The sequence below is a fragment of the Mobula hypostoma genome, chromosome 8, assembly GCF_963921235.1.
Source record: "Mobula hypostoma chromosome 8, sMobHyp1.1, whole genome shotgun sequence".
Lineage (NCBI taxonomy): Eukaryota > Metazoa > Chordata > Chondrichthyes > Myliobatiformes > Myliobatidae > Mobula > Mobula hypostoma.
Genome location: NC_086104.1, coordinates 32,668,927 through 32,683,835, shown reverse-complemented (window position 1 = coordinate 32,683,835; position 14,909 = coordinate 32,668,927). Strand labels below are relative to the sequence as shown.

Genomic DNA, 14,909 nt, shown 5'->3' with positions numbered 1-14,909 from the left:
AAAAATACAGTTTTCAGATAAACGTTTCCCTGGTGTGGGAAAGACGGAGACTGCTTTTAGAGCAGAGGAAGGAAGGAGCTGAACTGGACTGAAACCAAACTCCCAGCAGAAAGATTAAGGAGAGTGGTCGCAAGGCGATTAAATTAGTTCTAAAACAAATTAAAAGGAAGAGAATGGTCATGTATTCTGAAACTGAACTTTACGTACTCAGCTAAAGGTTAAACCTAAAGGATATAATTTAACCAGGAGAGAGAAAATTGAAACATGTAAGTAAAACATTAGAGTAGAGGGCTGGGTTAGAGTTTATGGCTTGAATTAGCACTTGTTTTACTGCACACAAAGTAAAAGGAACAAAATGTATTAATTGCAAGTGTAAATTCAATTTGGAAGGCTTGATGTTGTAGCCATCACTGAGATATTGCTGTAAAGTGATCAAGACTGCAAACTAAATATACCAGGTTACAAACTTACATGAAATATCGAGGAAATAGTGCAGCCTCGGTGATTAAAGGGGAAATCACTTCACTGATGAAAAGATGATAGCAGGAAAGTACAGACATTTGTAAGTAGGCAGCGGACACTCACCAGGTTGAACTAATAGACAGAAAAGGAATTAAGACTGGACTGGAAATCGTATATACTCTGCCCTGGTAGCAACTGTTAAACGATAGAATGCATAATTACAGAAATTAGTCAAGCATGAGGCAGGGGCAGAGTGGCTTCGAGGGATGATTTAACTTCCATATTAGATTGCAGAAAGCACACTAGCTTATGCCTGAAAGGTAGCGATTTTTTGGAATGTGTTCAAAACTGTTTTGTTGGAATAATATGTCCCACAATCAAAAATCTTTATTATATTTAGTTTTGAAAGGAAGCTCAGGTTTAACTAACATTAGGTTAACAGTTAACTAATAACATTTATAATATAATGAAGTTCATTAAAGCTTTCAAAAGAAAGTGATGTAAACCAGCTATTAAGGTGTTAAGTTTGGCTCAGGCTTACCTCCATACAATCAGGGAGTACATGAATAAAAACTTGCAAATCTTTTAATGGATGCAATGACAGTAGTTCTGTGGATGAGGTTCAAAAATATTGATGCAATGCTAAACCAGTTTATACCGTAAAAAGGTTCCAAGAATGTTTCTAGATCGGAATATTAAACATCCTATTGTACTGTTTTTGGGGTTGAGCAGGGAAAACCTGGAAATAATATTCCATTACAACTAAAATCTATTGTCAAGAAATTACTAGAGTTTACAAGCACTGAACATATGAACAACTTGAAAATTTCAGATCAGTTTGAGCCAGCATGGATTTATAGAAAGTTAATTTTTCAAATGTTGAATACAGGAATATATATTTGGATTTTATTTATATAAACTTCTAAAGGGCATTTAATGAAGGCTCTTGTAAGAGCCTATTATATACTAAGTAAAGTGCTGTATAAATAGAGGGAATTGATTAACCCTGGCTAGGAAATTGGGAAAGTCTGGGAGAAAGGCGATGCGTCAAGAAGGTGGCATCTATCATTAAAGACCCTCACCATCTAGGACATGCCTGCTTCTCACTTCTACCATCAGGAAGGAGATACACGAGCCCGAAGACACTCACTGAAAGCTTTAGGAACAGCTTCTTCCTCTCTACCACCAGATTTATTAACAGTCTATGAACCCACGAACACTACCTTGATATTCGATTTTAGCACTATTTATTGTAAATTACAGTTATCTTTGATATGGATTGCACTGTACTGCTGGCACAAAACAACAAATGTCACGTTATATGCCAGTGATAATAAATCAGATCCTAATTCAGAACATGTAGATAGGTATTCAAATTGTTCAGATATCCACAGTGGTGTCCTGGAATTATGTTGGGAATAGTTGTCACGTTTATTAATGACGATGGAACAGAAAAGTGTTTGTCCAAGTTTGGTTTTGACACAGATTAATATTCCAAAAAAATGTAAGCACAGAAGGCAGGAGAGTGGGGTTAGGCGGGGAAATGGATCAGCCATGATGAAATGGCAGAGCAGACCCAATGGGCCTAAAGCTACTCCTGTGGCTTATGGGTTGCTATTAAATACAGATAACTTTTTTTTTGAAGGCTGGGTGGGGTGGTGTAAAGATGGTTGGGAATAGCTTTCTCTTCTGTGCTTTCAGTTTGTATGGAAAAATGTCATTAGCAATACCCTCCTGGGTAGAGCAAATATGCAAAGAAAAACCAGCCTGTATTCTATTGCTCATTGCTGTTCAGTTATTAGTCCTGAACAGCTGCAATTGCAAACATTGCCTTGGAATCAGATTGGGGTCTGCCATAATGATCTAAATGTAGTTGAACATGTTCTCAAATTTAACTACAAACATTAAATTATGAAAATTTGGAGCATGTATCCGAGGGCAACCAGCACCCAGCAACAGCCAGTCCTTTGGAAGAAGAGAGTAGATTATTTAACAAAGTGTATGGGCTTAAGCAGACAGAGTCAAATGCCTGTATATTCTAAACTAATGATTATTGGCAGGGACACTCTGATAGCTCCCGAGGAAGAGAAGGGAAGATGTCGCTTGATCACGTGCCAAGTAGTTAGACTTGGCACAGGTAAAAGATAACCAATATGGTACAAATTAGAGTAAAATTCAAAAAACTGGAATTGTCATCCTAAAGAGTGCATATAAAGTGTTAATAAGCATTTCCTGTAATGAACAGCTTCAGGCAAGGTAGTCTGAGAGGATTTGCTGCACAAGAACATAATTAATATAATACAGGAGGAGATGCCAGGGGGTATAATGCAGTCAGAGGCATTTAAGGTATCTGTCAAAAAACTCTTGTGATCCTTTCCTAATGCAAAACGGATTGTGATGCTTCCCTAATATTGAGAGAGTTCTGACCTTGAGGTGAAAGTTCCAAACATGGTCGTCGTAATTCACAAGCCTCTGGGCAGTTAAACAGGCTTTTTCTGCAAGGCTGCAGAACTGGTTTAGAGTACTGCCTCTCTGAGGGGCAAATACAAGCACTTTTCCCTGAAAAGAAAAGATAGTAATTAACAGTTAGTGATTATTGAGACAAATATTTAAGTCCTGGCAGCCATTTAAAATAATGTTTCATGGCTAAGCACAAAACCATGGATTAATCTGCTAAATTGCATATACATCTCATTTAAAACAGATTAGTCTCAATGTTTGGAATTAAATGCAATTGTTATTATATGCCATAAAAATTGTACACATTACTCCTGAGAACTATAAATTGTCTTTTACTTTATAATATTCAATTATCTAATCATTTGAAATAAGCAACATAAATGACCAAGCAAACAGGAGGCATGGCAGTGTAGCGGCTAGGACAACCCTTTACAGTACCAGTGACCCGGGTTCAATTAGATCATCCCTTAGCTTCCTTCTCTATAGGGATAATAGCCCCACCCTATCCAGTCACTCCATATAGATCAAGTCCCTGAGTTCCAGGTTGACCATACTTTCATCCATAGATGCTGCCTGGCCTGCTGAGTTCCTCCAGCATTTTATGTGTATTGCTTGGATTTCCAGCATCTGCAGATTTTCTCTTGTTTGTCCTGAGTTCCAGCAAATCTTTGTGAATCTTTTCTGCACCCTCCCTATTTATTCACATCCTTCCTATTGTATGGTGACCAGAACTGTAACAACATTCTGGGTGCAGCCTCACCATGTCTTGTAGAGCTGTACTATAATGTCCCAGCATTTGGACTTGGTGCTTCATTCAATTAATATAGGCATGCCATATGCCTCCTTCACCAGCTTGTCTACATGTGTCTCTGCTTTCAGAAAAACTACGTACTCATATACCTAGTTCTCTCTGTTCTACAACACTACCCCCGACATCCACTGTATGTATCCTGCCTGTTTATACTTCACAAAATACACCATTTTACATTTGTTGGAATTAAATTCCATCTTCCATTCCATTCCTCCACGATCAGGGAAGGAGTACAGGAGCCTCCTGCAGGCCTCCATTATCAGGGAAGTGGTACAGGAGCCTGAAGACATGCACACTCAACATTTCAGGAATAGGTCCTTCCCCTCCACCATCAGATTTCCGAATGGTCCACGAACCCATGGACTCTATGTCACTATTCAGAAGGTGTCACGACTGAGTGTGGTGTGTTGGCATTCATCAACTGTTGAATTGAGTTCAAGAGCCGTGAGGTAATGTTACAGCTATACAAGACCTTGGTCAGACCCCATTTGGAGTATTGTGTTCAGTTCTGGTCACTTCTTTACAGGAAGTATGTGGATACTATAGAGAAGAGCAGAGGAAATTTAAAAGGATGTTGCCTGGATTGGAGGGTGTGCCTTATGAAAACAGGTTGAGTGAACTTGGCCTTTACTCCTTGGAGTGATGGAGGATGAGAGGTGACTCGATAGAGGTGTATACGATGATGAGAGGCATTGATCATGTGGATAGCCAGAAACTTTTTCCCAGGGCTGAAATGACTAACACAAGGGGGCATAGTTTTAAGGTGCTTGGAAGTAGGTACAAGGGGGATGTCAGAGGTAAGTTTTTCACACAGAGGGTGGGGGTGCGTGGAATGTACTGCCAGCGACAGTGGTGGAGGCAGATATAATAGAGTCTTTTAAGAGACTCCTGGATAGGCAGCATACATGAGGTTTCAGAAGCAAGGATCAGATGGCTCTATTGAGGAATATAGGGTAGCAAGAAAGGAGTTTAAGAAGGGGCTGAGGAGATTAAGAAGGGGGCATGAGAAGGCCTTGGTGAGTAGGGTAAAGGAAAACCCCAAGGCATTCTTCAATTATGTGAAGAAAAAAAGGATGACAGGAGTGAAGGTAGGACCAATTAGAGATAAAGGTGGGAAGATGTGCCTGGAGGCTGTGGAAATGAGCGAGATCCTCAATGAATACTTCTCTTTGGTATTCAATGAGAGGGAACTCGATGACGGTGAGAACAATATGAGTGGGGTTGATGTTCTGGAGCATGTTGATATTAAGGGAGAGGAGGTGTTGGATTTGTTAAAATACATTAGGACAGATAAGTCCCCGGGGCCTGACGGAATATTTCCCAGGCTGCTCCACGAGGTGAGGGAAGAGATTGCTGAGCCTCTGGCTAGGATATTTATGTCCTTGTTGTCCACGGGAATGGTACTGGAGGATTGGAGGGAGGCAAATGTTGTCCCCTTGTTCAAAAAAGGTATTAGGGATAGTCCGGGTGATTATAGACCAGTGAGCCTTACGTCTGTGGTGGGAAAGCTGTTGGAAAAGATTCTTAGAGCTATGGGCATTTAGAGAATCATGGTCTGATCAGGGACAGTCAGCATGGCTTTGTGAAGGGCAGATCGTGTCTAACAAGCCTGATAGAGTTCTTGGAGGAGGTGACCAGGCATATAGATGAGGGTAGCGCAGTGGATGTGAGCTATATGGATTTTAGTAAGGCATTTGACAAGGTTCCACATGGTAGGCTTATTTAGAAAGTCAGAAGGCATGGGATCCAGGGAAGTTCAGCCAGATGGATTCAGAATTGGCCTGCCTGCAGAAGGCAGAGGGTCGTAGTGGAGGGAGTACATTCAGATTGGAGGATTGTGACTAGTGGTGTCCCACAAGGATCTGTTCTGGGACCTCTACTTTTCGTGATTTTTATTAACGACCTGGGTATGGGGGTACAGGGGTGGGTTGGCAAGTTTGCAGATGACACAAAGGTTGGTAGTGTTGTACATAGTGTAGAGGATTGTCGAAGATTGCAGAGAGACATTGATAGGACGCAGAAGTGGGCTGAGAAGTGGCAGATGGAGTTCAACCCAGAGAAGTGTGAGGTGGTACACTTTGGAAGGATAAACTCCAAGGCAGAGTACATAGTAAATGGCAGGATACTTGGTAGTGTGGAGGAGCAGAGGGATCTGGGGGTACATGTCCACAGATCCCTGAAAGTTGCCTCAGAGGTAGATAGGGTAGTTAAGAAAGCTTAAGGGGTGTTAGCTTTTATAAGTTGAGGAATAGAGTTTAAGAGTCACCAGGTAATGATACAGCTCTATAAAACTTTGGTTAGGCCACACTTGGAGTACTGTGTCCAGTTCTGGTCGCCTCACTATAGGAAGGATGTGGAAGCATTGGAAAGGGTACAGAGGAGATTTACCAGGATGCTGTCTGGTTTAGAAAGTATAGATTATGATCAGAGATTACAGGAGCTAGGGCTTTACTCTTTGGAGAGAAGGAGGATGAGAGGAGACATGATAGAGGTATACAAGATATTAAGATGAATAGATAGAGTGGACAGCCAGTGCCTCTTCCCTAGGGCACCACTGCTCAATACAAGAGGGCATGGCTTTAAGGTAAGGGGTGGAAATTTCAAGGGGGATATTGGAGGAAGGTTTTTTACTCAGAGAGTGGTTGGTGGTGGAGGCAGATACACTAGTGAAATTTAAGAGACGACTAGACAGGTATATGGAGGAATTTAAGGTGGGGGGGTGTTATATGGGAGGCAGGGTTTGAGGGTCGGCACAACATTGTGGGCCAAAGGGCTTGTACTGTGCTGTACTATTCTATGTTCTTTTGTTTATGGAGCTTAGAAAAATAGAGGGCTATGCGGTAGGGATAGGTGGTTTCTAGAGTAGGTTACATTGTGGGCCAAAGGGCCTGTAATGTGCTGCAGATTTCTATGTTCTATTCCACATTTGCACTATTATATATTTTATTTCTCATTTGAATTTATAATAATTTATTAAATCTTTCACTGTACTGCTGCCACAAGCAACAAATTTCATGACAAGTGCCAATGATAATAAACCTGATTCTGATTCATTGCTCACTTATTCATTTGATCTAGACCTTTTTGTAACCCCGGGCAACCTTCTTCACTGTTCATCACACTAACAAATTGATGTCATCAGCATATTTTTAATCATGTCACCAACATTCTCATCTAAATCATTAACATAGATGGGAAACAACAGAGGAACGAGGAAATGGCAGACAAACAGAATGAGAATGACAAAAAACTGGCTGGCTAGCGGAAGGCAAAGAGTGGGAATAGAGGGGGCATCTTCTGGCCGGCTGCTGTTGACTAGTGGTGTTCTGTTGGGTCCACTACTTCTTATGTCAAACGCTAAGGATTTGGAAGAAAGAATTGATGGCTTTGTGGTCAAGTTTGTAAATGATACAAAGAAAGGTAGGTAATGTTGAAAAGCATGAGTTCTTGAGTTGTAGTGCGGAGTCTGCAGTACAGCTTGACCAGGTTAGGAGAATGAGCAAAGATGTGGCAGACAGCATACAGCATGGGGTAGTATATGGTCAAACACCTTGGTGGAAAGAATAAAGATCATAAGACCATAAGAAATAGCAGAATTATGCCATTTGGCTCATCGAGTCTGCTCTGCCATTCCATCATGGCTAATTTATTATCCCTCTCAACAATAAACTCCTGCCTTCTCCTTGTAATCTTTGGCACCCTTACTAATCAAGAACCTATCAAACTCCACTTTAAATATCCCAATGACTTGGCCTCCACGGCATTTGTAGCAATGTATTCCACAGATTCACTGCCCTTTGGCTAAAGAAAGGGATGTCCTTGTATTTTGAGTCTGTACCCTCTGGTCATAGACTACCCCACTATGGGAAATATCTTCTCCACGTCCATTCTTTCTAGGCCTTTCAATATTTGGTAGGTTTTAATGAGATCATCCCTTATTCTTCCAAGTGTAGACTTTATTCTAGCTGGAAAATAATTCAGAAATTGGAGGTGGCTATGGGCTTGAGAGTCACGGGTGCAGTATTCCCTAAAGGTTAACTTGTAGGTTGAATTGATAGTAAGGAAGGTAAATGAGACATTAACATTTATTTCAAGAGAAATAGAATACAAAAGCAAGAATGTATGCTGAAGCTTTATATGATGTTGGGCAGACCACATTTGGAGTATTGTGAGCAATTTCACATCACTCATATCTATGAAAAGATGTGCTGGTATTGGAGAGGGGCCAGAAGAGGTTTACGAAAGTTATCTAGGGGATGAAAGGGTTAATCTATGAGGGGTATTTGATGACTCTGGGTCTGTACTCGCTAGAGTTTAGTAGGATGAAGGGGGATCTCATTGAAATCTGCTGAATATTGAAAGGCCTGGAAGAGCAGATGTGGAGAGGATGTTTCCAGTCGTGGGGGAGTCTGGAGCGTGAGGGTACAGCCTCAGATCCAAAGGATGTCCATTTAGATAAGAGATTAGGAGGAATTTCCTTAGCCAGCGGGTGGTGAATCTGTGGGATTCATTTCCATAGATGGCTGTCGAGGAGAAGACTTATTTTAAGTAGCAGTTGAAAAGTTCCTGATTAGTAAGGTCTTCAAGGATTGATGGGGAAGGAGACAGGAGAATGGAGTGAAGAGGGAATAATAAATGAGCTATCATGGAATAGCAGAGCAGACTCAATGGGACAAATGGCCTAATTCTGCTCCTATATCCCAAGGGCTTATTGGGCCACACCAATCCCTGTGGCCTACCACCTTCTGATTCCTTCCACCGTACAAATTCTTTATTCAGCTGGCTGGCTCAGCCTAGATCCCAAGTGATCTCACTTTACAGACCAGTCAGCCATTTGGTTCTTACCAAAAGCCTTGCTAAAGTTCATGCAGCTGTCTACTGCCCTTTCCCCTTTGTCATATCTTCAAAAACATAATCAAATTTGTGAAACATAATTTCACACCTCAAGGCAGACTATCCCTAATCAGACTTTGCCTCTCCAAATGTAGACATATTCTGTCTCTCAGAATATCCTCCAGTATTTTTCCCACTATTGATGCTGTTAGAGTCACCGGCTTCTTGATCCCTGGCTCGTCTTTGCAGCTCTTAAATAAATGCATCCTCCCTCGTGGCTCAGGAGGACAGAAAAATCTCTGCCGGAATCCCAGCAATTTCTCCCCTTATTTTCCACAATAGGAATGTATTTACCCTTTATTTACCCTTATGCGCCTCAAGAACACCAACACCTTCCCTTTCATAAAACCGATAGGTTTCAGAACATCGCTGTTCCCTTCCCGAAATAACCAGCTTCCATATCCTGCCTCATGGTAAATACAGGCACGAAGTACCCATTCAAGACCTCATCACCTCCTGTGCCTCCACACATGGGGGATCACACTGATCCTCACGGAGACCTATTCTCTTTTTAGTTACTTTTTTTCTTCTTAATATTCTTATAGAGTCTCCTACAATTCTCCTTTACATTATCTACCAATTTTTTTTTGTGTGCCATACTCTGCAACCACTTTTTTTTTCAAGTGGTTGTCTTGGAGGAAAGATTCTGTGAGTGGCCCCCACGTCCTTCTCACAGTGCAGTTTTTTTTACGAGGCCGAGATGCGAGCTCGACACTCAACCCGGCATGGATGGAAAGCGTGCCCAGGAGCGGCCCGACTGGATTCGAACTCGGGAACCTTCGCTCCAGAGCCCAGCGTTGATGTCACTGCACCACCAGCCGATGTCACTGCTACCAAATATGGTGTATCTCAGATCCCCTTTTTGCCCTCCTGATTTCCTTCTGAAAAGCACGTGCAAACTCAAACTCCTTAAAGAATTTGCTTCATCCCAGATACTTATACCTGACATATGCTGCCTTCTTTTTCCTGACTAGAACCCAAAATCCTTAAACAGCTAGTGTTCCCTAATCTTGCCAGCCTTGCTCTTGAGGAACACATCAGCACTGAATTCTCCCTATCTTACCTTAAAAGAGTTTTGAAAAATCACAAGCTCAAAGTAAGCAAATAATTTAGTACTTAGTTTAACACTAATGAAAGAAAAATCATAATTGGTTTTGATAACTTGAAATAGACTTTGATTAAAAAATAATCTCATGAATCCTTGGAGCAATTTCATTCATTTAGCTTCAAACTGTGTATCATATCAGTCAGCTAAATAGAGAAGTTTTCTAGTTTATGCAAGAGTCAAGCAGATAAGATGTCTCAATTGAAGTTGGACCTAATAAGTATTAAAGTATTACATTGACATTAATCATGCCATTCCACTACATTCTCAATCATTGTGTAGGGAAACTAATTATTCCAAAGCTCACCATCAGAGAAAACTGAAACATACTTACATTGGGTTTGAGTAATCTCTTTATTGCATCAACAAGGCTGACTCTGTACTGGTCCAAAAACAAGCTGATATTGAGGGGAGAGAAACAAGAGGAGGATTTTCAAGGCATCTTGCATAAGTCTAAGATATTAACAGAAAATACTGATTTCAATTATCCACAAAAGTAATCTGTTAGAGAAGGGTTTTATGCAAAATCTAAATATTTTTCTCACTTCCTTTACATAGTCTTTATTCAGCTGCAGGCCAGTGTTTGATAGATGGCTAGGATTTATAAATATACATTTTCAAACTGAATTGATTTATGTCATACCTTATTTCTTACCCTTCTGGTTTATTTCAAAATAAGCTAAGGTAGAAAAAAATACCAAGCAGGCTGCTTTTGTTCTGGCACAAAGAAAATATTTAAAATGTTAAATCTTTTGGCCAGACCTCGCTTCATCTATTTAATCTGTGGAAAGTCTATATGTGAGCTATGCATAAGCTTCCAAGGAGTCTGCAGGTTCTTCTTCTCTGGTTCTCCTGACCGCCTTCATTTTTAATCTGATCTAATCCTGTGGCATTATCTTTATCCTTGCAATGAAACCTGAAGTATCCACTCTAATATTAGGTGAAGATGACATTTGCTAAATTACTTACTGAAATCATATGGTGTCGCTCAGCTCTTTGTCTGATTCAGAGTATACAACTCTGGTTTATATCATCACTGCTAAAGTACTAATGCAGTCTATCTAATTTATTTGCATTAAAACCAAAAGGGATAGAGTTTGTGCATGCATTATTTATTGGATTTCCTCTTTCTAATAACTTTTTTTTTGTTTCATTTTTTGTTGAGGATCCTGGCCGCTGTCAGAGAGGACTTCATGTATCCAAGCTGTCAGCTGTCAGTTATTGCCATGTGAACTTGCACATGAGTTAGTTGTTTAACATAGAGGGAGTTTTGGTACACGCACAACGTTGCTTGAATTGTTATATCTATACTTGAGGACTTTGTGGCAAGAATTATCGCTGCCAGCAATGGATGTGGATAGGCTAACTGTGCAGTGCTGGTGAGCACCCATATTGAAATTAGCTGGCTGTGCTGATCTAGGATCAAAATGTACATTGACTTCAACTAGAATAATTAAAGGAAACAAAAGAAGAACAAAAATAAATGCACCTGTACGAGAATTTCATATGGGATAGCGTGTCCACCAACAATTCATAATCAAACATACGAAAATAATTTCACAAGTACCTAGTACAATAAATTTGTAAATGGTATCAAAGAAATATCTCTGCCTGATAAAGTTATAGAAAAAAAGCAGAATTTTGAAGCTATTTATTTGTATCTAGAATTAATACTGCACTGCTGGTCAAATATTTGTTTTCGAAGAGAGAAAGGAGCAACTGATTCCTTTTTAATCTTCAGAAAGAGCTGTTTATGTTGATACATTTGCTTTCTCCAGACTGCTTCTCACTGAGTCATAATTATTAGCAATTTGCCTAAGTTGTCCATTTACTGGTACATCAAGCATGAAAAAGAGGCAATTTCAGAAAATGGAATGCCTCTTAAAATCAATCTTTGGAAATAATGTGGTAGAAGTTACTGTCTGATAGACCACTACTTGATAGCTGTCACATGAAGCTGCATATTAATTTGTCACCGTTATGTTATTCCACACTTTATCCATTTGCTTTAGGATTTTTGGTAAGTAATCTTCCTTTTCCAAAAAAAAATACAAAGCATGAAAAATTATTCCTAGAATATGTTGCATGTCACAAAATTTATAATATTTTATTTATATAAAATGTAGATACTCACCAATCAGCACAGATAATGACATCAAAATGTCCTTCGAGAAGAGACACATCCACCTCATTATCCCATCGTATTATGCTATGGTGGAAGTAGCAAAACATAATCAGGTTACATCACTTTATTCATGTAGCCTGCATGCGTCTATTAGCAATGTGTATTTCTTTATCAATTGTCTCTGTGACTCCTGCTGATGCACAGATCCACAAGGCCTGACTATCTGGTTCGTGGTGTATGAGGCTGTTTTTTTTCCCCTTGTCTAAATCAAATGCATCCTTTACTTTTTAAAACTTAATTAAAGCTAAGATTAATTCTAGCCTCACCCAGATTGCACACTGAAGGAGTCACAAGACAATTACCAAACACTGGGAGTCATGTTTAACTTTTTTATCCTGAACACCAGTTCTGAGGCTCACTGGATTATTGCGAATGTAATTCTGCTTGAAAGTACGTAGCACAATCCAGACAGCAAATAGCAATCTGGGACTGTTTTAATGATACACCTAACATCCCATTTATGTATCAAGACACTGGGGAATGCAGTTAAATGTTAGCAGAGAACTGATACTTCATCCAATCCACAAGAAACTTTGAAAGAATAAGTAAAAATGCGACACATTTGTTTTTAAGTGATCTGAAATTGTCTTGGTCCCGAATCTGTTCTGACACTAACTGCACCAGGGAAGTCATAAAAGCTCCATTTATTTGTTTATGAGTAATCCCTACTACACTGCAGACTAAGTTCCACCAAGTAGGAAAAGCTCAAAGGAATTTCTGACTACAGTCCTTATAGAAACAGAAAACTTAAACAGAATGTGAGAGTTCTTAATGGGTACTGAATCAAGTCTGGGGTCCCTGCTCCAATTGTTCACCAAGATTTACTCCTATTTAATGAAGATTTCACTTAAATGTCAATATCTTGTGAGTAATTTTTGGTAAGGTGGATGATAAGCTGCTCACATAAACAAAATGAGAAGCTAGAGTGGGCCATTCAATTCCTTGAACCTGCTCCATTATTCTATAGGATTTTGACTAATCATTTACCACCTGCACTCATACCATTTCCTCAGTTCCTGAACATTTAAAAATCTATTGATCCAATAAGGTCATAGTCGTTATAGTGTCATAGTGAGCTGACGGGTCTATTCCTGTGCGGTACTTTTCTATGTTCTACAGAATGATACCGTACAGCATAGAAACAGATCCTTCAGCCTACCACACCTACGTCAATCACCATGTCTACCTATCCTAATCCCACTAGCCTACAATAATCCCATATGCCTCTATGTCTTGCTCATTCGAATGCCTGTCCAGATGCCTCTTAAAACATTGGTCGTGTTTCTGCCTCCACCACCTCTTCTAACAGTTCATTCCAGACACCAACTAACTCTTTGTGTGAAAGATGTATCCCTTAGATTTCCCTTTAAACCTCTCACCTTAAGCATATAACCTTTGGTTTCAGTCACCCCTCCTGTGGGAACAAGAACTCTGGCCACCTACCCTAGCTACGATCACATAATTGTATAAACCTCTCAGTCACCTTTGCCCCTTGGAAAACAGACCAGCCTATCCAATCTTTCCTGAAAATTCAAGCCCTCCAATTCAGGAACATCTTTGTGGATCTTTTCTGCAACCCATTGCTTAATCACATCCTGTATTGGAGGCAGGTAGTCTCACAACGGGCATTTGAAACGACGAGGCATAGTAGCCTATGGAGTAAATGGCGGTAGTGGGATTAGATGAGTTCTCGAAGATCAGGAAGCTGAGGAACCTGTTTCTGTGCTGTGTGGCTCTGCACTTCTATGATCACTGTCTTGAATGAACCCAACTATTGAGCCTCAACAAACCTCTAGTGTGGTGAATTCCAAAGATTCACTACAGTCCTTTGAGAGTTATTCCATGTTTAAATAAAGGGTCTTCACAGAGTACAGTCATTGTCCTCAAGTGGCAAACCCACCTAATAAAGCTCTCTCATTAGCCCTCCTTTTCAACAAGGTCAAAATTAATGATACTCATGCTTGATATTTAACACTTATCCTACTCCAACACTAACCATTCCATACCATTATCTAATCAACTCAATGAACTTCCAATTCCAGGCAATTTGATCAAAAATCTTATGCTTACACTCCACTTTATATTGTCATGTTGTATGCCAACATTTCTTATCTCATCCTACATGCCCACATATTATTCACCCCAGTCAGCTTTCTATTCATGCAATGTCTCAGCTTCACAACTCAAATCCCCCATCCTGCTCTCTAGAGAAACTCCTAATGGCATATTTGTTACATAACATGAAACTAGTTTGTATTTTTAAAATCAAAATGAGGATAGAATAGATTACCATAAAATGACAATATTTTTTAAAATGTGCATGCCTCTAAATTTCACATTTAAATTCCAGGTAAACTGGTTTGGTCATCTTATCGCTAAGTTCAAAAACAAGCTTAAAACAAAGTAGTCATGTTTCTGTTAGTCTGAGAAAGGTCAGCATGGACACCAGAGTTCAAAATGAAAACTCTACGTTCAACTTTGGCATTCCTGCTGAGAAGAAATCACATCACTGCAAAAATAAAGTAAATGTACACTTGTGGAGTCAGGAGCTCCTGACCCAAGTGAGAGAAGCAGAATGAGATGCCCTCCAGGGGTATCAATTCACTCTGCTTAGATTCAAACACCACATGCAATGCAACACCAGTGTGGTGTCAAAGCAGGTTTTAAAAGGTGTCAGGTACTCCTGCTGCCTACACTCTTTCAAGTACTTCAAACTTATCCACCAGGAGAGAAGCTCTATTCAAACAGAGAAGCAGTTTGTGTATAAATGAAACATCAAAGTTTGTACAGTTTATAACAAAACACAACATTAGAACTGGCCGTGGAACACGTATGTTCTTTTTTTCCCTCTTAAACTCAGATGGATGCACACTGATTAGAACAGAGCCTCAGGACTTGCTTCTGAAGCTGCCAGATTGAATCTCAAGTTTCTTTAAGACAGTTATTATTTCAAGTGACTCAAAGCTAAAATTCTCTGAACCGATACAACTAAC

The 14,909-nt window shown here is 39.9% G+C and overlaps 1 protein-coding gene across 1 annotated transcript in view; it reads right to left on the bottom strand.

Moving 5' to 3' along the window:
- Positions 1–14,909, bottom strand: part of camkmt (calmodulin-lysine N-methyltransferase) — a 368,560-nt gene that overhangs the window by 23,544 nt on the left and 330,107 nt on the right. Inside the window, exons 8-10 of the mRNA XM_063055669.1 lie at positions 11,866–11,940; positions 10,066–10,129; positions 2,890–3,021 (exon numbers count right to left, since the gene is read on the bottom strand). Coding sequence (XP_062911739.1) covers positions 2,890–3,021; positions 10,066–10,129; positions 11,866–11,940 — 271 coding nt within the window. The remainder of the gene's footprint in view (positions 1–2,889; positions 3,022–10,065; positions 10,130–11,865; positions 11,941–14,909) is intronic.